The sequence below is a fragment of the Schistocerca nitens genome, chromosome 4 (genome assembly GCF_023898315.1).
Source record: "Schistocerca nitens isolate TAMUIC-IGC-003100 chromosome 4, iqSchNite1.1, whole genome shotgun sequence".
Lineage (NCBI taxonomy): Eukaryota > Metazoa > Arthropoda > Insecta > Orthoptera > Acrididae > Schistocerca > Schistocerca nitens.
Window position 1 is genome coordinate 217,953,986 of NC_064617.1, and position 24,473 is coordinate 217,978,458.

General features: G+C 38.9%; 2 protein-coding genes across 2 annotated transcripts in view; one reads left to right on the forward strand and one right to left on the reverse strand.

Annotated features, from left to right (window-relative positions):
* Window positions 1-504: 504 nt before the first annotated feature.
* On the reverse strand, window positions 505-8,295 carry LOC126251392 (ATP synthase subunit d, mitochondrial). Its single transcript, XM_049951786.1, has 4 exons — window positions 8,066-8,295; window positions 7,817-7,985; window positions 2,292-2,429; window positions 505-738 (listed from the first exon to the last, which is right to left on the reverse strand). The coding sequence occupies exons 1-4, from the start codon at window positions 8,191-8,193 to the stop codon at window positions 634-636; spliced, it is 540 nt and encodes a 179-aa protein (XP_049807743.1). The 5' UTR covers window positions 8,194-8,295; the 3' UTR covers window positions 505-633.
* Window positions 8,296-8,475: 180 nt separating this feature from the next.
* LOC126251391 (uncharacterized) overlaps window positions 8,476-24,473 on the forward strand; it is a 144,977-nt gene continuing 128,979 nt past the window's right edge. The window contains exons 1-3 of the mRNA XM_049951785.1: window positions 8,476-8,788; window positions 9,065-9,160; window positions 18,195-18,899. Coding sequence (XP_049807742.1) covers window positions 8,571-8,788; window positions 9,065-9,160; window positions 18,195-18,899 — 1,019 coding nt within the window. The 5' untranslated portion in view covers window positions 8,476-8,570. The remainder of the gene's footprint in view (window positions 8,789-9,064; window positions 9,161-18,194; window positions 18,900-24,473) is intronic.

Consider the following 24,473-nt stretch of genomic DNA (forward strand, 5'->3'; position numbering starts at 1 on the left):
TAAGCTTCTCCCACCATGTTGTAAACCTCTTTCATTTTCAAGGCACAAACTGGATAAAGCCCTAAAATGACAGTAACTGTTACTTCTCGAGATATCAGTCAGATTCCCTACAGTTATTCATATGTGATGGTTAATTGTTTGCTTGTTCAATGGATTACAAATGCAGTCTCTCACTATAATATCGAATGTGTTAGCTTACACTCATTACGCACGCACGTGCAGGAGCAGCAGGACTGCTGCTGCTGCTACTGCTACTGCTACTACTACTACTACTACTACTACTACTGTAGTAGTAGTAGTAGTAGTAGTAGTAGTAGTAGTAGTAATGAAATATCTACTCTTGCTCCATTTTGAAAATTATTTCTACAAATCTTGTTGTGCATCACCACTTAATAGCTCTGACAATTATTAAAATTTCTGAAGAGCACAGCAGTCATTTTAGGACCTGTAGGTTTCAAGAGGTAGTAAGTTGATGTGAGTAAATCACTAAACTTGACAAAAGAATGAAACAAGCATATTTTATGTACTTCTGTAAACAGTTATATTAATTCACTATACATTCTAATGAAATTTGTGTAAAGTACAGAAGGAAGAAACTGATATCAGTCTAATCCTGCTAAGGCTATCACACAATTAATGTCCAGATTCCTGAGTTGCAACTGCATCTGGTGCTTTGTATCCAAGCTGCTCCTCTGGATTGTGGGGCCAGAAAGTTGGCCTGTTGATAGGGTCGAGTGCCTAAATAAAAAGAATAACTTGATTACACACCACACACAAGTACAAGATCATATGAAAACAAACAGGCTGTTTAATGAACACAACTAATGGACATGACTAAGAAACCCATTCACTGCCCAAGCATCCAGAGCGTATCGCTTGCCACATATCCAGTAATTAAACATTCTCTGTAGCTCAAGTATTTTGTTTGCTTCCTTACCTATCCTAGTGACTACTTTATGAACATATATAATAATGGAATATGCTTACTGAAAAAAGAGAAATACAAAATCTTGAAAAGATTTGTAAAGGCCAAGTCTGCTTGTGTCTGTGTATATGCGGATGGATATGTGTGTGTGTGCGCGAGTGTATACCCGTCCTTTTTTCCCCCTAAGGTAAGTCTTTCCGCTCCCGGGATTGGAATGACTCCTTACCCTCTCCCTTAAAACCCACTTCCTTTCATCTTTCCCTCTCCTTCCCTCTTTCCTGACGAAGCAACCGTTTGTTGCGAAAGCTAGAATTTTGTGTGTATGTTTGTGTGTCTATCGACCTGCCATATATATATATATATATATATATATATATATATATATATATATATATATATATATATATATATATATATGAGGGAAACATTCCACGTGGGAAAAATATATCTAAAAACAAAGATGATGTGACTTACCAAACGAAAGCGCTGGCACGTCGATAGACACACAAACAAACACAAACATACACACAAAATTCAAACTTTCGCAACAAACTGTTGCCTCATCAGGAAAGAGGGAAGGAGAGGAAAAGACAAAAGGATGTGGGTTCTAAGGGAGAGGGTAAGGAGTCATTCCAATCCCGGGAGCGGAAAGACTTACCTTAGGGGGAAAAAAGGACAGGTATACACGCGCGCGCGCACGCACGCACACGCATGTCCATCCGCACATACACAGACACAAGCAGACATTGAATATATACATATAATAGTTGAAAATTTCGACTAGATCACATAAATAACCATTTCCTCCCATCTAATCAGATTTTTAGGTTAAAGAACCTTCATATTCACATGAAATCTCCGAATGCAGTAAACAAGGTTCAGCGACAGTCTAAATACAGAATACCATCTTTCATATGTATAACAGGTCTAGCTTTGGTTACAGCTACTATTAGGTCTTTGTTAACTTCATAACTGATAAGGACTTCGGAGGCACAATCTTTGAGCATAGCGAGGATTACCTCCTCTGTACGCTTTCTTTCATAACTAATTTTTCACTCACTTTTCTTCTAGGACACATTTACAACTAGCATGAAACCAAGCTGTCAAACAATTTCAGTAACTTAAAACAAAGAGACTGTTTTAGTCTCCAGTTTACAATTGTGCACTATCTGGGTATTCGTTAAGTATAATGGTAGGATTGATTTCCAGCCATCTTTGCAGTATATGGAAGGCTTACAATTACTACGTAACAATAGCAGTGAACTACATGCAAAACATAAAGAGCCTGCAGGAAGGGTCAGGCTTAAACTGCAGAACATACTAGGGGGCAGTGAAACGTAACATAGCATAATGATATGGTTCTTACCTGGTCTGGGAAGGCATCTCTGAAATCTTCCATAGTCATTTGCTCAAACGGTAAGATAGAACGCAGCTTATTTGCCTCTGCTTCAAAGTTGGCTATTCTTTCATTGGAAGCTTTAATGTAATCTTCAATGGCTTTTTTCTGTAACAATGATTTTTGTTAATACCATATGAGAAAGATATCGTATGAAACCCTGTCAGACACTCCACAAAATTTACACCTTCAAATGACGTTTTATTGCCTACAGGTTTAAATTTCACATCTAATACATGTCTTACAGATTTCCAAATTTTCTTTATATTAATGTTTTTGTAAATTTTGACAAATTGGCAACCTAAATTACATTCCAGTGTAGGTCTAGTCTGTTTTCGTTTACAACTTAAAGCCCAAAGTTTCTTTCAGCTAAAGCTTGCATGCAAAATATACACCACCGTGGTATATTCGAAAACCTAAGTTTGTCTATGGTTCTTTGTTAAACATAATTTTATTTTCCATCAGTTACATCCTGGCAACTACTTCCACGCTCACCTAGTGTGATAAAATGTGTTAATGTTCTTGGTGAATCGAAAAAAAAAAAAAAAAAAAAAAAAAAAAAAAAAAAAAAATAATTTTTAAAGAAAAGAACTTGAAAGTGTAAATTCACGGTTCACAAAAATTTCTGAGCCAGAGCACTCCACCATGTTTGCATGGCATGCACTGGTATTTCTTATACAGAGCCAATTCAGCCACCAGTTCCTTCCATTCTATTTTATATTGCATTTCCAATGCCTGTTGACAACTTAATACATGCTTATACCTCTAAAAATGTCTTAGGCCTACATGGCAATTTCACACCTGTATATAATTCTCCATTCTTAATTCAACCACTGGCATAGTCCATATCAATTCAGTCAGACTACGAAAAAATCTTACCTTCATAGTCTCTGATGTTACTGAATTTAACATATGTTAAAATGAAGGATTAAGTAAGGAACACGTATTTTGTTGTTTTTGCAAAAAAAAAAAAAAAAATCTGCTACGAGGTACAGCTCTCCGAATATGACACTGTGCATACCATTTTGAAGATGTCTAAGGCATTCAGCATGACCGGGTTGCCTCCAAACAAGTCTCCGACGATTGTCTGGTTGAAGGCATATGCAACAATCATCGGTGAAGAAAACATGATGCCAATCCTGAGTGATCCTTTTGGCATGTTGTTGGGCCCATCTGTATCGTGCTGGATGGTGTCATGGTTGCAAAGATGGACCTTGTAACGGACATTGGGAGTGAAGTTGCACATCATGCAGCCTATTGCGCACAGTTTGAGTCTGAAACATGTCCTGTGGCTGTACGCAAAGCATTATTCAAATGGTGGAGTTGCTGTCAGGGTTCCTCCGAGCCATAATCCTTAGGTAGCATTAATCCACTACAGTAGTAGCCCTTGGGCAGCCTGAGTGAGGCATATCATTGACAGTTCCTGTCTTTCTGTCTCTCTCCATGTCACTCCAACGCGCCTGGACACTTCCCTTGTCGAGAGCCATTCCTGGCACAAAGTAACAATGCAGACGTGATCGAACTGCGGTATTTACCATCTAGGCATGGTTGAACTACAGACAACACAAGCCGTGTACCTCCTTCCTGGTGGAATGACAAACTGTAGATCTTTGGTCAGGTTTAGTGACACATATGAACAGTCAAAGCGACTGTGTCTGTGATACGATATCCACAGTCAAAGTCTATCTTCAGGAGTTCTAGGAATTGGGGGGCTGCAAAACTTTTTTTGATGTGTGTAGTTAAAACTTTCACAATTTCACTGTAGGATGCACAATTTTCAACAGCTGAACTGATATTTGTGAAAAATTCCTGGCAAGAAGTGCAAGAGTGCTTTGGTTCATTTTCTTCTGAAGATGGAATTTCTACTTTGACGAGTGTGGTCAGTTTTGCTGTAGTGTATTCATCTGCGGCTTAATAATTTCTCTTCACTTTCTTGATGCACAGAGCTTATGACTACTTCACTGACCATGGTTTCTTACCAGGACTAACACCTAACTCTGTAGTTGACTGATTCAGGGTATTTAATTCTTCCTCTATTGATGTAAAATTTGCATCATCTGCACCATGGGAGGCTTCACCTTGTTCAGATACTATCATTGTTGTTATTCTCTCAAAACATTTGCAACACAAAAAGTAGTCACTTGAAACGCCTTCACTTTGAAACAGTCTTCAAATGTAAACATTTATTCCCAACATGAACAAAGTCTGGTTTTTGTTTGTCTTATATATCACTCTTATCGATATGCAAATAGTCAGCACACTTCATTCTCCTATGGCCCCAGTCAGAAGACATTACGAACAGTCCTTCACAAAACACTGCAACTGTGTTAACTGGCAAATTCCTCACGACGATACACAACTCACTGGATGGTCCCAGATTTCTTAGAAGCCTCTTCCGTAAACAAATTATCACTGAACAACTAAAATACAGATACCTGCAATGAACAACCTCAACAGAGAAACTGACAAGAAACTACAACGAAGTGTAAGAAATATCTGCAATAATGAAAGTGAAAAGAAATAACTGCAACAAAGACAATAGCAATAAACATTGTAATAAAGAAATTAGTAAGAAACACCTTTGGTGAAGACATACATCACCCTGAAAGTTAAGAAAAATTATTTTTTAAAACAAAACCTGTCCAACTTGAAAGTGGAAGCTCTCCTTTAAGGACAATACAGTACTACATGGTACTAGTCAACAGAAAGAAAATCTAACTTTTTTGGATTGGTATTTTTGGAAAAAATAAATTCTGTAAATTATAAAAAAATTCAAAAGGCGACAGTAAAAGAACTTTGAGAGAGATGTCCAGATGGAGGATACCATTGTCATTGTAATCACAAAGCAATTATATTTCAAATAAAAAAAATTCTAACAAAATATCTAGAACTGGATCATTAAAAAATCCAATATTCGCACCTTCAAAATGGTGTTCACAGTGTCATCTTTGGAGGCCTGTATCTCAGGGCAGGAATTTTTTTGGAGAAAACAAAAATACATGTTTCTTACTTCCTCCTGAATTTTAACATATGCTGAATTCAGTAACATCAGAGACTGTGAAGGTAACCCCCCTGCCTCAAGTGATATGGATTATGCCCACTGTAGAACTACAAGGCCAGCTAAAGTTAAGTATTGGATCCTCCCTGGAATCTTGGTTGTGGTGACAGACTGATCTGTAGCACAGCCTGAGGTCTATGTTAGTGTGGAAGGTGACAATTTGGTTGAGAGTTGGCAAAGACATCAAATGTGAAAGAAGTACATCTGCACCATATTGAAAAACCGAAGGGAGGATCCAATGGGCAGTTTTTACCTAGCAGGCCTACAGCAAGTTCTCTTTAAAGTTTGCAAAACATTTAACAACAGTCTTGTGCATGTTTCTGATCAATGGCATACCCTTTGATACAATTTTCAGAGTTTATGTATAATATATGTAGGTACATAATATACATCAGAATACATGCTGAAGGCTTGTCCCTTATCTATTATACATTGTGGGAACATACCTTGCAGTTTTAGTCTGCATGATGAAAAGTATGTTAAATGTAGAAGTATGTGTTAAAATATGGCACAGAAGTTATTAGGCTACGCAAAAGGTCAGCCTATTACCACAACTATTTGACATTCATATTCACTGGCTTCGACAATTCACAACCAAATTATCAATCTTCCAACCTAACCAAGACATTGGCTTACACTACAGACTGATATGTCACCACAACCAAGACTTCGGGAAGGGAACCCAATATCTCACACTAGCTCAACACAGCATATTTCCATAGTAAAGTTCGTGGGTGCTTATATACAGTAGTTAAAACATCTAGCAGTCTGGTTGCCTTTCTGCCATTTTACATCACATTATGCAAATTTTTCATTAGAACGAATCCAAACAGCACAGATAAAGGATGCTACACATGCAGGTAATGACACCTTCCAAATACAGCTTTCCTGTAATTACCAATCCCATTACTCACTGCACTGAAATATTCGCAGGTGAGACACTATATATATTTTTACTGGTTAATGCTTTATGGTTTGTGATTGACGTGTTTGCAACTACAGTCTCTACATTTGTTTAAGGCCTACTTACATGAAAATTTACTGATGAAAAGTACTGGTATACACACTACTTGCTCAAGACAATTTCTTTTTCTATGCTGCAGAAGACAAAGGGATGCATATGAGGATCATGTCAATGCTCCCAACCCACTCATTCTCACTTCTAATGCCGCCAATACAAACTCACTGCCTTGATCCTTGAATAAATATTTACTTCATCACAGTTTTACAGCAAAGTGGACATTATCAAAGGAGTATCATAACAGTAGTACTACCAGACAGACTCCTATCACTATGTTTGTAATGTGGCAACATGGCAGTATTCCATTCACATGCCATCTGCACAGTTCATGTTTAATTATGAAGCTGTGACTTCTACTTCGAGTATTGTTGGATCACGACAGTATCAAGTTGGAGCAGGAGGGAGAAGGCATTAAAAGTAGGAGCCTGTTCACACCATCATTTGCATTTTAAAGGATTTAAAGATAATGTAAGTCAAGAAAGCTGGACGGGTATATTCTACACCCATATGCCCTGAGTATGAATCCAGCATTTTACATGTGTACATCTTCATGAGATATGAATTGTTTACAAGAATGATAAAATTGATATTGAATAGGTTACAAACAGCACATGTGACAAAAATTTATGGGCATCTCTAGTCAATATCCACAGAACCCTTTTGGACATTTTGTTTGCTAATGAATTCAGTGATGTGATATGTAGGGAATCCTACGACAAACATAACTAAGATTTGGAATGAAATTACCTGTGACCTTTGCGAAATCCAATGCCTCACAGTTGTACCACATTGCATTGCAAGCATTAGCATTATCATTTTCATTTCATGTCAACTACCCTGACAAATGTAGTAACATCTACCAACCAAAGTTTGCTGCTGTGGAGGCCTACACCTCTTAGTAAAAATACAGCAGGCTACAGATCTGAGGAAACTGTACATGTACATGACACTGTAATATTTGCCGGAAGAATTGACATACTATCTATAATTAACACTAGGAGCATAAACTGATAAGTCAATATGTCCCAGTCCAGCAGACCAAGTACAGTACTATAAAAATACAAAACTCTGGTTTTAAGACATTATCCATTACATCCACACACATTTCTGACAACTTTTAACTACTATAGTTTATTTACCCAATGTTTTGCGTACAGTTCTCCCTGCTTGATATGATGAACTCAAATGCAAAAAGCGGTAGAGTCAGGACATTTATTTACTTCTCACATTACAGAAATACAACTAGAATATTTGTGTTGTTCTTGAAACGCCAACGAGTGCTTAAGTTTAATTTCATCCAGCTGAAACAGTGGCAAAAATTTCACGCCAGGCTTAATCTGATGTACTAATATCAACGAAGGGCAACTGGATCCAGTCCATTGTAAATAAGTGATGTAATTCATATAAGACACTTACTATTTCTTTTTCCTGTGCTTCAATCTGTGGTGTGACGTTGTCGGCCGGATATGGAACTTTCAATGCTTCATACTGTTTCTGGAAATCATCAACCATAGTTTTCAATGGTACGCGTGTTTTGTAATACGTCCAGTCAATCTTTGGCGGGTTTTCTGGATTTGCCAGCATTCTGTGCAGAGTGAAATAATGTGAAACCCTTTCCCCATTTTAATGACTAACCAAATTAACAGAATCTTAAGAGCAAAATACCTTCTAACGTATGAATCAGATTTTGCTTTAAATGCGACGAAAAATGACTTCTGATCTTCCGGTACTCTTTCGGCCATTTTTGCCCAGTCTATGGACACTTGTCTAATTCTTCTTGCAGCTGAAGCCATTTCTTTAAACTGTAAATTACACTTCCCTTTAACGCTTATCTTACGAGCTCTTTCACGCAGATCTTGCCTTGAGCCTTCTGCCTTGCTGCCGAGTACCACGAATCCACGATCGTCCTTGCTTGCCGAACCTTTACGAACACTCCCGGTTTCTCACGACTACAGAGGCGGGCGTTCAAACAGATGCCGAGCTGCTCCGGAACTCCACGGAGTTCGTATTTCCCGCACTTTCCCATGTTAATAGAATCGTCTGCTACTTGTCGTTCATTCGCCATGTTGGGGGTCGATATGGGCAGAGGGCTGGGCATAAAGAGGATAGTATATTACGACCAAGAGAATCAAAAGTTTTTGTGATAATTTGGAGGCATTAGGATGTTGTGATGCCCAAAAAAAGTTCTAGAAACAGTAAAATTATACGTAAAAGCTCTTGGAGGACGAAATTACTCCAACCTACCTCGGATGAAAAGAAAATTGTGAGTAACATATACATTGGTGCGGGTAATGCTCGGAGATGGATTATTTTGAAGAAGAAATTAGACTACCAGAGTGATGTTGACTTTGTCGCCTATTTACTAGATCTCGCCGAACCTCTTTCTGGGTAAGGTATATTCAGTATCCTGCAGCGCGAATCTTCTGCATGCATCTCGGATAAATTGCTGTAGCGACGTATCTCCTGTCATAGTAATGATTTGGGGGTGTGGTTACGAGCTAGAGGCTGGATACTGCATAAAACATTTCATCAATCGCTTTCCCGCCATGTTACAAATGACTGATTTATAGTTTTGTTCGATGATGACATGCGTCAGTCAATACTCAGTTTGATCCTCGTACTGCAAAGAAATTACATGACATCGTAATTGCTGATTACTTGCAGGGGAGAAAATACGCACCCCACAGAGAACGATCAAGATAAAAAAGAGGACAGCGATTCGTTGGCAGCCTGTGATGTACAAGAAGATACTGATGACAGGTAAATTGAGGAACAGATATACGATAACGTTTCAGCGATGTATTAAGAGCATGTTTACATATTGTAAGATAACTCATGCTTACTCGGTCGTATTTACAACATTATATCTGCGCAGAGAAACCAATGGGCTTGCGCTTTATGTCCACAGTTTAGAGTTGACGTCTGTTTAGTCATTGGCGAGTATCTTCCGTCCTAACTAACGAGAAAAACGCGTCTTGATAATAAAAATCCTCTTCTTCTTTTGTCCTGCACCGCACTCTTGTAAATGAACTTTTCGCAGCTTGACAAACAAATATAAAATCACTTGCAACGATTTGACGATGAAGAGGGGGGACAGAATAAAACCGCTTATGGGCTCTTATTTGTAAGGTCTGTGTTTAATCTGAGTAGTCAGTCGCTTTTCATCTTCAGATGCACATTAAAAAAAAAACTGCAGGAACAGAAAGATCAAGAACTCATGTAATTATGATCTATGTAATGGGTCCCATTCTGATCATTGTTTTTTTTTTTTTTTTTTTTTTTTTTTTTTTTTTTTTTTTTTTAGCTACGATCATATCTATCTCCCATAACTATCTTAATAATGTCTTTTATCCGATAATACATTTTTTCAGTCTCTTCATCCTCTACAGAATTACTTGGCATGTAAACTTGGATAACTGTGGCTGGCATTTGCTTCATGTCTAACTTGGCTGTGATAGTGCGTTCATTATGTTTTTCATAGTAGCTTTGTTTCATAGTATCTTAGGCCTACCACAGTTTTATTTTCTCATTCATTATTAGGCCTGTTTTCTTACCCCTACCTGATTTTTGTATTGATAACCCGTTACTGATCTGGCCAGAAGGACTGTTCTTCCAGCCAATACACTTCATTTATTCCCACTATATCTAATAATTTCACCTTATCCATTTCCCTTCTCAAATTATGTAATCTACCTACCTGATTAATGGATCTAACATTCTACATTGTGACCCACAGAATGCCAGAATGCACATCCTTGTGAGTGGTCTCTGCCTGGAGACCCGAATGGGGGATTATTATACTTCTGGAATATTTTACCCAAGGGGATGCTATCATTGTTAAGCTTTACAGTAGAACTGCATGCTCTCATTGAAAGAAGGCTGTAATTTCCCCTTACTCTCATGCATCTGCATTACTATAATGACTAGGCCATGTTGATTAATGTCACAAGGCAAGACCAGTTAATCAACCAGACTGTTGTTACCTCTGCAACTACTGAAAAGGTTTCTGCCCCTCTTCGGGAACCATGGGTTAGTCTGGCCTCTCCACATATACTCCTCAGTTGTGGTTGCACCTATGGTCTCACTATCTGTGTTGACAAGGAGCACAAGTCACCCCACCTCATCAAGGTCCACGGTTCACTAACAAGTTGTTTTTCTATTCTCTCACTAGGGGCTATGATAGAATAATAAGGACCAAACCCTTCTCCACAACTGTTTTGTCCAGAAATAAATTTGTTTAACATTAATACTGAAAAAACACCTTAATGGATGACTATTTTTTGCAGAAAATTACTTTTCCTAAATATGCTCTCCCTATGCACTTTATTTTGTGCATTGTTCAACAGTTACTTATTTGGGGACATTCTGACAAACTTTTCATAAATTTAGCATGCATGTGTGACACCAGCTCTCATAGCCCTTTTCAAATAATATCCTTCAAATTTATTCATATTGCATTTGATTATCCACCTGTTGATCCGCTGTTTAGATAGTAGTATTTTAAAAAAAATATACATATTCCTGTGTTGAGGAAGTTCTACAGTATTGACATTTTCAGTCTGCTCGGTCTGTCAGACTTCTTTGTCCTTAGCATGACACAGTCAGTTGCAAGTCTCCAGACTTCTTTTTCTGGTGCTTTCATTATTGTCCATATTTGTTCAAAATGCAGTCACGCCAATTCCAAGTTCATTTGCAATACCACACAACTTTGACTTTGTCTGTCTTTGGAATCCTTAACTTCCAGATGTATTCCTTTTGAAGATTTGCCTTATAACCGACACACACCTGTTGCATTTCAAGAAGGTTCTTAGCTCCAACCAAATATTTTGTTTCAGTCACTAATTCTCTTTTTAATTATGGTAAAGTGATAATTTGTAGAATTCAACTAATCTGTCATGACCATCCTTATATCATTGGCTAACTGACTTGTTATTGGGCTCGTGGATCTCTGTTGGCTTTGCAATTCCTTCTCATAAAAGTTCCATCTGAACTGATAACTCTTTCTGTTCTTGTGATTGAAGAAAAAATATTTTCTTCTATCAGTGTCCCTCTTCTGTTAAGTGACTCTTTCCTTGTATGGGAACCCATGGTCCCACCTTAATAAAGCCAAGAATACTTCATATTTCCTGTTCCATCATGAATTAGGACAAAATGCTGCTCACCACATAGAGGAGGCATTAAACAGAAGATGGACAAACTTCATTCATCTCTGTGCAGGTCCTAAGTCTTATTATCCCATCCTAGATTTTCCATTGTTTAATGTTTCTTCTTCTAATATAGCCACTCAGTAACACTTACTGCACTGCTCTGTGATACTACTCATATTTTTGTTTCTTTTCTTACCCTAAAAAATGCATGGCAGGTTTGTTGACAAGCTCCCCTACCTGCTCTAATAGTTGGCTGGAGCCTACCATTCCCTTCTTAAACACCAGTTAGATCTAATGTGTGGTAACTGCACTCCAAATAATAGTTGATTGTGGTCAAGTGTCTTGTTGTTCGGTGTCAGGTAAATTCTCCAGTTGTATAGTGGATCTGAAACTATCTTTCCATCACGAGTATGGCACACTGTGTAGTAATGGCAAGCAACTCGTGGACAATTTAACTTGTTCTTCATATTCCCATGAAAGTGCTTTTGTTCTCAGGTACAATGTTTTAAACTAATTTTGTTGTGGGAGCAGATTGGTTAGGGCAACTCCCACTGCATGCTGTGTATAGGAGACTGTCAACTCTACAACTTTGCCAGCTGCCTCAGTCATCCCTCTTTTACTCTGTTTTAATTCCTTTTAGTTGAGGTTAGCCCTTTTTATGTTGCACCTAATTTTCCATTTTAAAGATATGACTCTGATGATTAGTGGGTGCATTTCCAGTCTTCAAAGCTTTGTCTACAACTCATCAGCAGTGGGACTTATCCTGTTGAATGCAGAAACCTGTGGGACACTTGCCTGGTCCCACCACCTACTGATCTGATTTCTGTTACATTATTTTTATTATTGTTGGAGTAACAGATGCCCATTACATTCTTAGCCTTCTTGCTTTTATTATTGCATCTGTCTTCACCTTTGACAAAGTTGACGAGGGATAAATTCAGTCTCTCATCTGCTCTGTCCTACATACTGGCCTGAACCAAAAACTTTTACTGCTGTGGATTATTTCTCAGTTGTGGCATGGATCTTGTCTTCAGTGTTTCAGTTTTACAAGTCCTATTTACTCTCATAGGTTCAAACTTCTCATGGATGCCAGTAACTCCAGATGAACACTCTCTTGACTGATGACCTCACTGTTTGGTCCTCAATCCTCAGCCAACCAACCCCCCTACGCGATTCATATGTCTTACAGCAAATGTTTATAATTAAACTAACAGTGTTCAGAGTGCTGCAGTGCAGGCTGTATACATTGCAGTACACTGAAACATTATAGGTATGTTTGTTTATTAATTGATGTGCAAGTGGAGCATTTTCACTTTCTGTTATGAAGTGAAAATCAGAATGTGAAATGTTTTCTGTTTTGACATAATGCACAAAACTGCCACATATAGGGTTCTACTCTGCTACATGTTGTGCAGGAACATCCACTGTTCTCAGCTTAGGTGACTGTGTGGTGCAGTTTCAGATGTACAGTGACATCTGCATGTTAGAAGCACCTCCTTGTGCAACATGTGATTCCAGCTTTTCAAGAACACAATGTATCCACACCACTATTTTCATGCAAAATGGTGTGACACCATCTGTTAATTGCCAGATGAAAAATGTGCTTTGAGGAATTGTCGGTAATGTCTGCATCAAGATTGTGCGGTCCCCCCAGATCCCTCGACTTGAATTCACGTGACTTTTGGTTGTGAGAATGACTGAAAGACTGTGTCTCTCATGGATGTATCTAGGCGCTTCCTGATCTGAAGGTTAGTGTGTAACACATGACACTGATTTATTTTACTTTCTTTTCCATCACAGTCCATGAATGCGGCAATTGTACCTACAGTTTTTCAGCATCTTTATGATGTATACAGCCTGCATTGCAGCACTTGGAACATTATCAGTTTAGTTACAACTACCTGTTGCTGACCCACTTGAATCAGGTTCAGCTTAGCGTAGTGTCTTTATCAAAATTGGGGTCGACAGAAGCGTCCGATCCCATGTGTCGGCTTTGACCCGTGACGTATGGGTGTTGTCGTGTGTGACGTCATGACGGCGCGGAGTTTGGCTTGTGACTGTGGTGTGTTTGTAGATGTTGTCGTGTTGTGGTTTGTTGTGCTCTCTGGTGGTATGTTCAGGGTTTTCATTTGTGTGGTGTAATGGGATCAGTTTGCTTTTGCACATTATCCAGAATTGTTAGTGTGTCGGCTGTGTTTGTAGTGGAATTCGTTTCAGTGAGTTAACAATTTTGTGTGAAGGTTAATTTAGTGTTGTCCGCTGTAGATCGTGTGGTAATTTTACTAAAATTAAGCAGGATTCCAGATGATATCGTGGCTAGTGGTATTTGGGGAATTTTGTGATGTCGGCTTTTTCGTCGTTTTTTGTGGTTTTGTATGGGGGTGGGTGTCTAAATTTGTTTATATTTAGTTTGCCCCCACCCAAAAACACCCCATTTTCCGCGCTTGTCCCGTTAGTGTCATTAGGCTTTTTGTGGGAAGTGTGTGTGTTTGTTTTTCGATGTATTTTTGTCCTCATAATGTGTACGTACCAACTTTATATGCGCCATATTGGAATCGTGGTTTATGGTCGTTTCTGCCATATTTGTGGCGTCATGGGTCAAAGCAGACAGGTCGGATCGGACGCTTCTGTATTTCCCAAAATTGTCCTCACAGATAAGCATAGCTAAAATCTACTTCATAATGAAGGCATGCAAACTGGGCAATTGCAACCACAATTTTCTAATAGTCTTTAATCCCATTAAAAATGATCATCATGGTTAAAAAGCGTAAATGTCCTGTGGCACTGTTGACTTTGATATCCTATAGGGAGGGTTCATCCACCTTTCAGGAAGGGTGTCCTTGTTCTGTCCACATTGTCCCCTTTCCTTGCTGATATGTGTAATGTCATATGTGTATTTGTAGAGTGTAGGTGATTGTAATGGATGCATGAATAGTGCAGTGTCATGTTTCAATGTTATTAAAAGGATAGTTGCTACTCACCATATAGCGAAGGTGCCGAGTCGCAGATGGGCACAAAAAAACTGTCAGAAAGTCGGCTTTCGGCCAACCAGTCTCTGGCAACTGAAGCTAGACGCTGTCAGTTAAATGTCTAGGCAGCGTACTTGAAACGGCCGTGACAACATGTTGGCAGGTCCACATGTTTAGACTAAGAGGTCTGTTAGGAAAGTACCCAACACCCCCCCCCCCCTCCTGCTTTTTTTTTTTTAAACACCTGATCGATTTGAATCTAGCGTGCTTGTTTGAGCTGTCCTTGAACTTTCATGCACTTCCATTGTGACTGAAGATTTGGCCATGAAGAGAGTGTCGGTGAACTCGTGCCTAAGCTGCCAACGACAGAGCAAAAGTTACTTCGTGATGAAGTCTCACAGGACATGCTGGACTCGACAAACAGTAACCCTGACTTCATGAACACCCTGTGATGAGTCGTGGGTGTACAGGTACAACCTCAAAACCAAATGCCAGTTGTCACAGTGGAAACCTTACTCGTCACAAAGACCAAAGAAGGCCCGCCAAGTGCGCAGCAACGTCAAAGTGATGATGACTTCTTTCTTTGACTCCCATGGTATAGTACAGCATGAGTTTGCACCACAGGGTCATTCACCAGAGAGTGCTGCACGGATGTCCTCCATCGCCTATGTGATGCTGTGGGGCGCAAGAGACTGGACTTTCGGTCAAAAGGAAATTGGTGCCTCCATCACAACAATGCTCCAGCATATTCCTTACACATGATTAAGACTTTTTTGGCAAAAGAAAACTAGAGTCCTGTGCTTCAGCAGGCTCCTGACTCTTGCGATATGGCCCCAAGCAACATCTGCCTGTTCCTCAAACTCAGGAGGCCATTGAAAGGAATGCAATTTCAGACAAGGGAGGACATTATGGCAGCAACGACAGCCAATCTAAACTCCATTCTGAAAGAGGCTTTTTTGGCATGCTTCCAACAATGTGACACCACCGGGAGAAGTGTGTGGAGACAGTGGAATCCCAAGGGAACAACTGCTTTGAGGTTGATTAGGCTTCAGACATTCCAGGTAAGCCAGGGTTTTTTTTGAGGCCAGAGGTAAGATACTTTTCTAAGAGACTTTGTATGCTGCAGAAGTTTCACTGGGAAGCCCTTACACATCCTCCATACGGTCCTGACCTGTATTGTGTGATTTCCATACTTTTAGAGCCCTGAAAACAGATATTATTGGTTATCAGTTTGCTTTGGATGAAGAGGTGCACACCTGTATACAGTCATGGTTCCATAGACAGCCACTAACATTTTTCCATGTCTTGTCACACAATGAAATAAATGTATTTACAGTTAGGGTGATTACTTTTGAAGTAATTTAAGTTTAGTTCATTTTTCCATCTGTCTCATTTTCATTTGCTCCTTATAGTTTCAACTGTGAGGAAAAGGCATAGACATGTACAGAGACATGCACACTCCCACATATGATTTCTACTATCCATTTTAATATATTCATAACCAACCACTGTTTGTGTTTTATTGTCAGAGTCTTTAAAGTTCCTAATATGTGACCACTATGTAAGTAGCTGAGTTGTGCTGTTTGGGCAGCAAAATAACTGATAGTGGCTGTAGTACAGAGTATGTAAACTGCAGTGGGGCTATAGCAAGAAAACCGTTTCAGAAAAAAGAGGAATTTGTTAACATCTAATATAAATTTAAGTGTTAGTGAGTCATTTGTAAAGGTATTTGTTTGGAGCACAGTCTTGTACAGAAGTGAGACATAGACAATAAACAGTTCAGACCAGAAGAGGGTAGAAACATTTGAAATTAGGTGCCATAGAAGAATGCTGAAGATTAGATGGGTAGATTGGGGAACTTATAAGGTGATACTGAATCAAATTGAGGAAAAGTGAAATGCATGGCAAAACTTGGTTAAAAGAAGTAGTTGATTGATAGATACACCTGAAGGTCGAATGGTTGTAAGTGCAGTAGTTATTAGGTGTTGAAAATACTTGCTCAGGATAAATCAGTGCGGAGAGCTGCATCAAGTCAGTCTTCGGACTGAAGAGAACAACTACATGTGCCCATGGGCTATTGTTCCTAGAAGATTGTTTATGAGGAAATACTGTGTCACTAAGCATTTACTTCACATTCTGCAAGGCTCCTGATAATTATGTCGTTGGGTACCATGAAGCAAACTTCGTCGCCACCACCACCACCACCACCACCAAACAGCTATTTATCATAGGCTACTTGAGCAGTACGTCATCACATCTGGTTGCAAGTTCTGTTGTGTAAGAAATGTTTTGAGACTTATGAACAGCACTGTGAAATACACTGGTTTGTAGGCACATACTATTACATGGAATAAAACATATTTGAGTAGCTTATGGTGGAAAAGAAGTGAACAGTTGGAATTTTGCTTTGCATCATTGTCAGTGCCCTTGCTTGACTAAACAAGTTGGGGTAAAACAGTTATAATGAATAATTTCAAAACTTCATTGCAGCTACTTTAGTAACATAGCACACTGTATAGTGTATGTGCTGGTCACCTGAATATAGAATACCCTTGAACATTGACATGATCATATGGCATTATTAACTGGGAGACACCATCTGGAGTTGTTTGGCTGCCTGGTACAAGTCTTTCTATTTCATTCCAATTCGGTGACTTGCATGTTTTGTGGTGGTGGTGGTGGTGGTGGTGGTGGTATGAAATGTTTAGGACAACACAGACATCTAGTCCCCGAATGAAGAAAATTTCTGATTTGGCCAGGAATTGAACCCAGGACACAGTGACCTAGAGGCAGTGAAGCTAACTAATAGACCACTAGTTGCAGACATTAATTCACTAGTATGAAAACTTTCTCTAATTGTTGCAGTAATTTGATAATGATTAACAAATCTCAATACAAATGCCTTTACAAGAACTACTTTGGAAATAGATTTTGCAGTTAAGGATTTTTTCTTTATTTTTAATATAAGTTTGATGGTAATTTGTAGAATACTTTGTCAGTGTTGTCTGAGAATTTGACTAGCAACTGGTCACATTTAGTCATATCCTTGACATTGCTAAGAATATTGCTCTTTGTATAACAGCTGTTAATAATGGAAATGGTGTTTGCTTTTTAGTTTGCAATGTGGTTTGAGACACAGATAAGTAAATGTCAGAGCATGCTTATAATGAGAGATTCAACCCAAGCAAAGAAAAAAAAAATAAAGTTGAGATGATGCCGGCCCGGGTGGCCGAGTGGTTCTAGGCGCTACAGTCTGGAACCGCGTGACTGCTACGGTCGCAGGTTCGAATCCTGCCTCAGGCATGAATGTGTGTGATATCCTTAACGTTAGTTAGGTTTAAGTATTTCTAAGTTCTAGGGGACTGATGACCTGTGATGTTAAGTCCCATAGTGCTCAGAGCCATTTGAACTTTTTTTTTTTTTTTTTTTTTAAAGTTGAGATGTATGTGCAGTTTTACTAACTTGAGAGATTACATCAGAAGAGACAAAATGTGACTGAAAACAAAAACTTCAAATTCTGCTCTGTGGGGGGAAACCATTTTATGGGATGCAGTTTTTTTATCTGTGTTGTACATTTTGTGACTATTCACATTCATTAGTTCTTATTGAAATTAATTTTCTTATGAATCCTTGCATGTGAAATATGTTACACACATATGGTTTCTTTTTATATTTCAGCACCAGCTCTGTTACACAAGACATCAGTGATGGAGAATGGCAACCTACTAGCTCAGGAGCACTACGCAGAAGCCCTCGAACCCAGAATGCTCCAATCAAATTGCATGTACGCAGAAGTGCAAGGAATAACCTTGAAAATATTGATAGTGGACAAAAGGTTCCTTCAGATAGAAAATATAAGAAAGACAAAAGTGATAGCATAGATGAAAGTTTTGATAAATCTGCCTCAGACTTTGAAGGTTCAAGTGTTTCAGTAAGTGATGAAGTTAAAGCAAGTACTTCAGACAATATTCATGTGGTCACAGAAAATGTAGAGCCAGAAGGAAAAAGTGTTCACAGTTCAGGAACTTCTGCTGAAGATCTACCTGTGGAATCAAGTAGAAATAATTCTAAAGTGTGGTTTAATGAAAGTTTTTGTGATGTTCAATTAGGAATTGAAAAAAATAAGTCTTCCACCGTAACACTTTCGCCATTAGTCGTTTTGGAAAATGTAATGCAGCCTCTGGATGCCGGTGATAGTGAATCTAACAGTGTTTTGATTGAAGTTGGAGAACGCGTTAAACTGAAAAGGAGGAAGAAGAGACGCAATCACATTGTAGATGAAGCAGGAGAAACAGATGAATTGCAGAATGGGAAAAATGAGCATATACATACCAGCAAGCACAGGAAGAGGAAACATAAACATGGAGAGCACAGTACAAAAAAGTATGTATCATGTTTTCAAAGTAATAATATAGTATACAACTACAGCATACAGATTGACCTTCTTTAGATTGTTGGCAAAATACATGATAGGAGCAGTTTATACTAGGAATAGAGGAAGTAAAATTCATTTTGTTGCTAGGATTAATTTGCCATAGGGTCTGAAATGTATAACTCACTGCATTGCTGGTTCTATGTTGTGAAGCAACAAATGGTGTGGCCTAATCGGTGGAAAATCCAGGATGGATAGCAAAAATGGAATAGTATAGATTGCTACTCAGCACATAGAGGAGGCACTGTTCAGCAGACAGGCATATTTAAAAGTAGACTCAGCTTTGTTTAATAACTTAGTCTACAGAAGCATCCGATTCCACTTTTCTGCTTTGACCAAAGACGTCACCAATATGGCGGAAATGACCATTTTTAACATTTCCAAAATGGCACCTATGACATCATTATATAAGCGACAACAAACACGAAAATACATATAAAACCAACACACACATCTCTCTCCAAAAATATAATCAAACTAATGTGACCAGTGCGGGAAATTTGGAATTTTTTTAGGTGAGGACAAACTAAATATAAACACATACAGACACACACCACGATCCCAAACCACACAAAACGACGACATAAAAACACCACAAAATTCCCAAGTTCCACTACACTTATAGTATCAACAGGAATCGGTCACTTCCCTTCACCTACATGGCTCAAGTGCAATTGTCGATACCACAAAATAAAAACTAACTACTCCAAAAATTATAATCACACCGCAACTATCGATACAACAAAACCAACACCTAAAACAACAAAAATTGGAATCGGACACTTCCCTTGACCTGAAAAATTTGTAGCACTGTTACTTATATTGTTGAAACTGGCAGAAGATATTTCTTTGGGACATAATTAAAAAAAGTAAATAAATCATTGATACACTGACGGAGACCTTTGCATGTTTGGGTTAACTTAATACAAATGGAGTACAGTAGATGGCTTGAAGACTGTTACATTTCAACATCTTTTTATATTCTAAGCATGTTATTCACATTGAAGTTGCCAAATTTCTGGTGATTTATGACACACACACACACACACACACACACACACACACACACACACACACACACACACACACACAAATGAGGCAACAAAACCAATGTCAACACTCCTTACAACACACAGAAGTCATTATGGAAAAGTCAGATTCCACCCATCTGCTTTAACCCATGACATCTTCAACGTGGTGGACATCCTCAACCTTAACATCACTATATATACACATCACCAAATATAAAAACAACAAGGGGAGTAGGGCTTTATGGCTGGGCCAATCTTAATATAGCCTACAACAATATGAAAAACAATAACACCCAAAACTAAACATTATCCACAGAATCAAACATGGAAAAATTCTCAAAATGTGACATAACATCACAAACACAAAAAAACCACAGCAGTCGCAGATTTCACTTTATGGTTTAGCTCAAAGGAATCCCTCAAAACCAAAAACAAAACAAAAAAAAAAAACTAGAAAATGAGGTTTTGCAAATTTCACTCTTCCTATATAGCTGAAAAGAAGCCCTCAGTACCAAAAAACCAACACAAGCTGCTCCAAAACATGGTATTGCTAACTTCAGTAGACCTATAAAGTTAAAATGAAGCCCTCAACACTTAGAACCCAAATATGTCAAAAACCCCAGTACCACAATTTTCACGTAACCTATGTAGCTCAAACACAGTCAGTGATACCGAGACCTCTGACGCAAATCGAAAATCCAAAACCCACAGTTTCATTAGACCAATGAAAATACAAACATAAACTATAAATGCATAACAAACAAAATGTAAAAATATGCACTAACATCAAAACAAAAAGAAAATTATTTAGTAATCAAAGCCACCAACAAGTAAACCTAGATTAGCCACCTCCCTACAAAAACAGTATCAACCAAACACACTTCTTGCTTTCACTCCAGTTGCATCAGTCTCATGTGCATAAAAGATTCAAGAGGACTGATAACAAAAAACGTCCAATTCCATCAGTCTCCTTTGACCCGTGACGTAAGAGTGTTGAGGTGTGTGACATCACTAAGGTGCAGAGTTTTTGAGTTGGGTGGGTTTGTAGATCTCGTGTTGTTGTATTTGATGGTGCCCTCTGGTGGTGGATGTACACGTGCTGAGTTTACCATGTGGTATTGGGTTCATTTGAGTTTAGATTGTCATCGTGCTAACATGGTTTTGAGTTTAGGTAGTAATGTAGGTTATGGAAGTGCTTCCAATGAGTTATTAAGGATTTTTTTGTTTAGGTGTTTGGCATATTTGTTAGGTCTGGTTAGTGTGGTGTTTGCTGTGTGGAAAGAAGTCTAATTTTTTTAAAAAGCTTTTTTTTTTTTTGTTAGGTATGGGTATGACAGTGCAGTTCATGAGATGGATGATGATAAACACATGATGATGGTATGATGTCTGTCAAACAATTTCTGCAGATATTAAGTCTTATTGCTGAATGTGTTAGCTGTCACGTTTGTGGCAACAACATGAGGCTGACAAGACTTCCGGCAGCTCAGGCCCAGGATACGTGTATGTGGCATTGTCAGTGTGAGTGTACATTTCTGTGGGGGGAGGGGAGGGAGGGGCAGGGGGGGCATGTGGTGGCCAGCCAAGGTGGTATTGCCAGAGGCTTTTGTAGGTAAGTAATTTTTGTTTTGGTTTTATTTTATAGTAATTGTGATATTTTGTGTGTTGTATATTCACAGTTGGTCGGTTGTGTTTTAATTGATATAGTGAATATGGGGTATTTGGGTTTTTGAGTTGTTGGGATTTCAGTTCCACTTTTCGGAGTTGTAGGTGTTGGTTTTTTGGTATCGATAGCTGCGGTTGAACTATATAGGGCTAGGGAAATCTCCAATACCACTTTTTGGGGTTGTAGGTGTTGATTTTTGGTATTGGTAGGGGCGATTGACCTATATAGGTCAAGAGAAGTGTCCAATTTATATGGTTTTGTTGGTGTAGCGGAATGCTATAAATTTATTTATTTATTTATTTTGGGATGGTGTGGTGTTCTTTTATTGTTGTACATTCAGCCTTAAACCCCCAATTTTCCGTGGTTGCTCCATTAGTTTCATTTTATTTTTGGTGTGAGATGTTATTGTGTCAATTTAATTTTTGTTTGCGTTTATTGGAATGTATATGTAGTGACGTTATTGTTGTCATTTTGTATACGCTGGAAGTAGCTGTTTCCGCCATATTGATGACGTCATGAGTCAAAGCAGACGGGTGGATTCAGCCGCTTCTGTAATGCCAAATTTCCCTCACGGCTCACCTAGATTTCTTGAACCAGGTTCCACGCCAAATCTCTCTCCAAAATATTATCATGGTGACATATCCCTATGTGTAAGTCCCTGATACTAGAGGGCAGGAATGTGGTAAACTTCATCCTTTCACCACAAATGTGACATACATGTAAAACACCACTACCACCACCAAGTTATTACATTTTGTTCCATGGAACACACACGCCACAAACATACTTAATACAAAAGCCCAAATGCATAAACCGTGGAGCCATTAAATCAAAATAACTCACTAGCAACAAAGCACATTCTTCTGAGAACAAGTTCACACAATGATTACTCACAATCAAATTACCGAATACCAGGTTTAACACAAAAAACTCCAAATCTCAACATCCACCACACGAGTGCGCCACCAAATACCACAACACAATAACTACAAGTATGAACCATCTCAAAAACACTGTGCCTCAGTGATGTCACACACAACACGACCATTACATTAAAAATCAAAGCAGACGGGTGGAATCAGACACTTCCAATGACACCACACAAATAATCACAACATTGCCTGCTGAAGTATTTAAGCAGTTTACAATATTGGGGGACATAGTGAGGACTTCTTCAATCAGTACTGCTGGCCCTACTGCTCCCTCAGTCAATGGAATCTTGATTGACACAATTTGGGACAAAGTTCTAAATCATTCTCTAAATGCTACTGGATGAGACAGCATTGTCCCTATATTTGGCAGTAGACTGTATTAGCAAAAATTAAATAGGATACACTGCTACTTGCCATACACAGGAGGCACTGAATAACACGTTTAAAGGACACAAGGTCAACGGAGGCATCCGATCCCACCCGTCGGCTTTGACCCATGACATAAGGGCATTTAGTTTGAGTGTGTTGTGTTTGTAGATGTCTTCTTGTTGCGGTTGGTGGTGTCCTCTGGTGGTGTATTGGGTTCATTTGGGTGTCTGTACTTGAAGTGTGCATTTATTGGTCTTGACTGTTATAGAAGAACGGAATTAGTTTCAGTGAGTTAAGAATTAAGTTTCCGTTGTGTTTATGTTATTGCAATGTCGTTTGATGTTATTGATTTGCTGTTTGTCGCATGGTGGTTGTTGTTGTTGTTGTTGTTGTTGTTGTTGTTGTTTTCAGTCCTGAGACTGGTTTGTGATGCAGCTTTCCAAGCTATTCTATTCTGTGCAAGCTTCTTCATCTCCCAGTATTTACTGCAACCCACATCCTTCTGAATCTGCTTAGTGTATTCATCTCTTGGTCTCCCTCTACGATTTTTACCCTCCACGCTGCCCTCCAATGCTAAATTTGCAATCCCTTGATGCCTCAGAACATGTCCTACCAACCGGTCCCTTCTTCTTGTCAAGCTGTGCCACAAACTCCTCTTCTCCCCAATTCTATTCAATACCTCCTCATCAGTCACGTGATCTACCCATCTAATCTTCAGCATTCTTCTGTAGCACCACATTTCAAAAGCTTCTATTCTCTTCTTGTCCAAACTATTTATCGTCCATGTTTCACTTCCATACATGGCTACACTCCATACAAATACTGTCAGAATCGACTTCCTGACACTTAAATCAATACTCGATGTTAACAAATTTCTCTTCTTCAGAAACGCTTTCCTTGCCATTGCCAGTCTACATTTTATATCCTCTCTACTTCGATCATCATCAGTTATTTTGTTCCCCAAATAGCAAAACTCCTTTACTACTTTAAGTGTCTCATTTCCTAATCTAATTCCCTCAGCATCACCCGACTTAATTCGACTACATTCCATTATCCTCGTTTTGCTTTTGTTGATGTTCATCTTATATCCTCCTTTCAAGACACTGTCCATTCCGTTCAATTGCTCTTCCAAGTCCTTTGCTGTCTCTGAGAGAATTACAATGTCATCGGCGAACCTCAACGTTTTTATTTCTTCTCCATGGACTTTAATTCCTACTCCAAATTTTTCTTTTGTTTCCTTTATTGCTTGCTCAATATACAGATTCCCCCCCTGCGGGTTCGGGGATAAGAATAGGCCCGCGGTATTCCTGCCTGTCGTAAGAGGCGACTAAAAGGAGTCTCAAATGTTTCGGCCTTATGTGATGGTCCCCTCTCGGGTTTGACCTCCATCTTTCTAAATTATTCCGAAGAGCGAGCCAATTGGGGAAGGGCGCCTTACATGGTGCACTGTATCCGTCGTGCATTGAGACCTTTAGCCAACTTTTTCGTCGTTGCAATGGTGTCCCGCTCGTTTTCCGTCTCTTGGGCGGG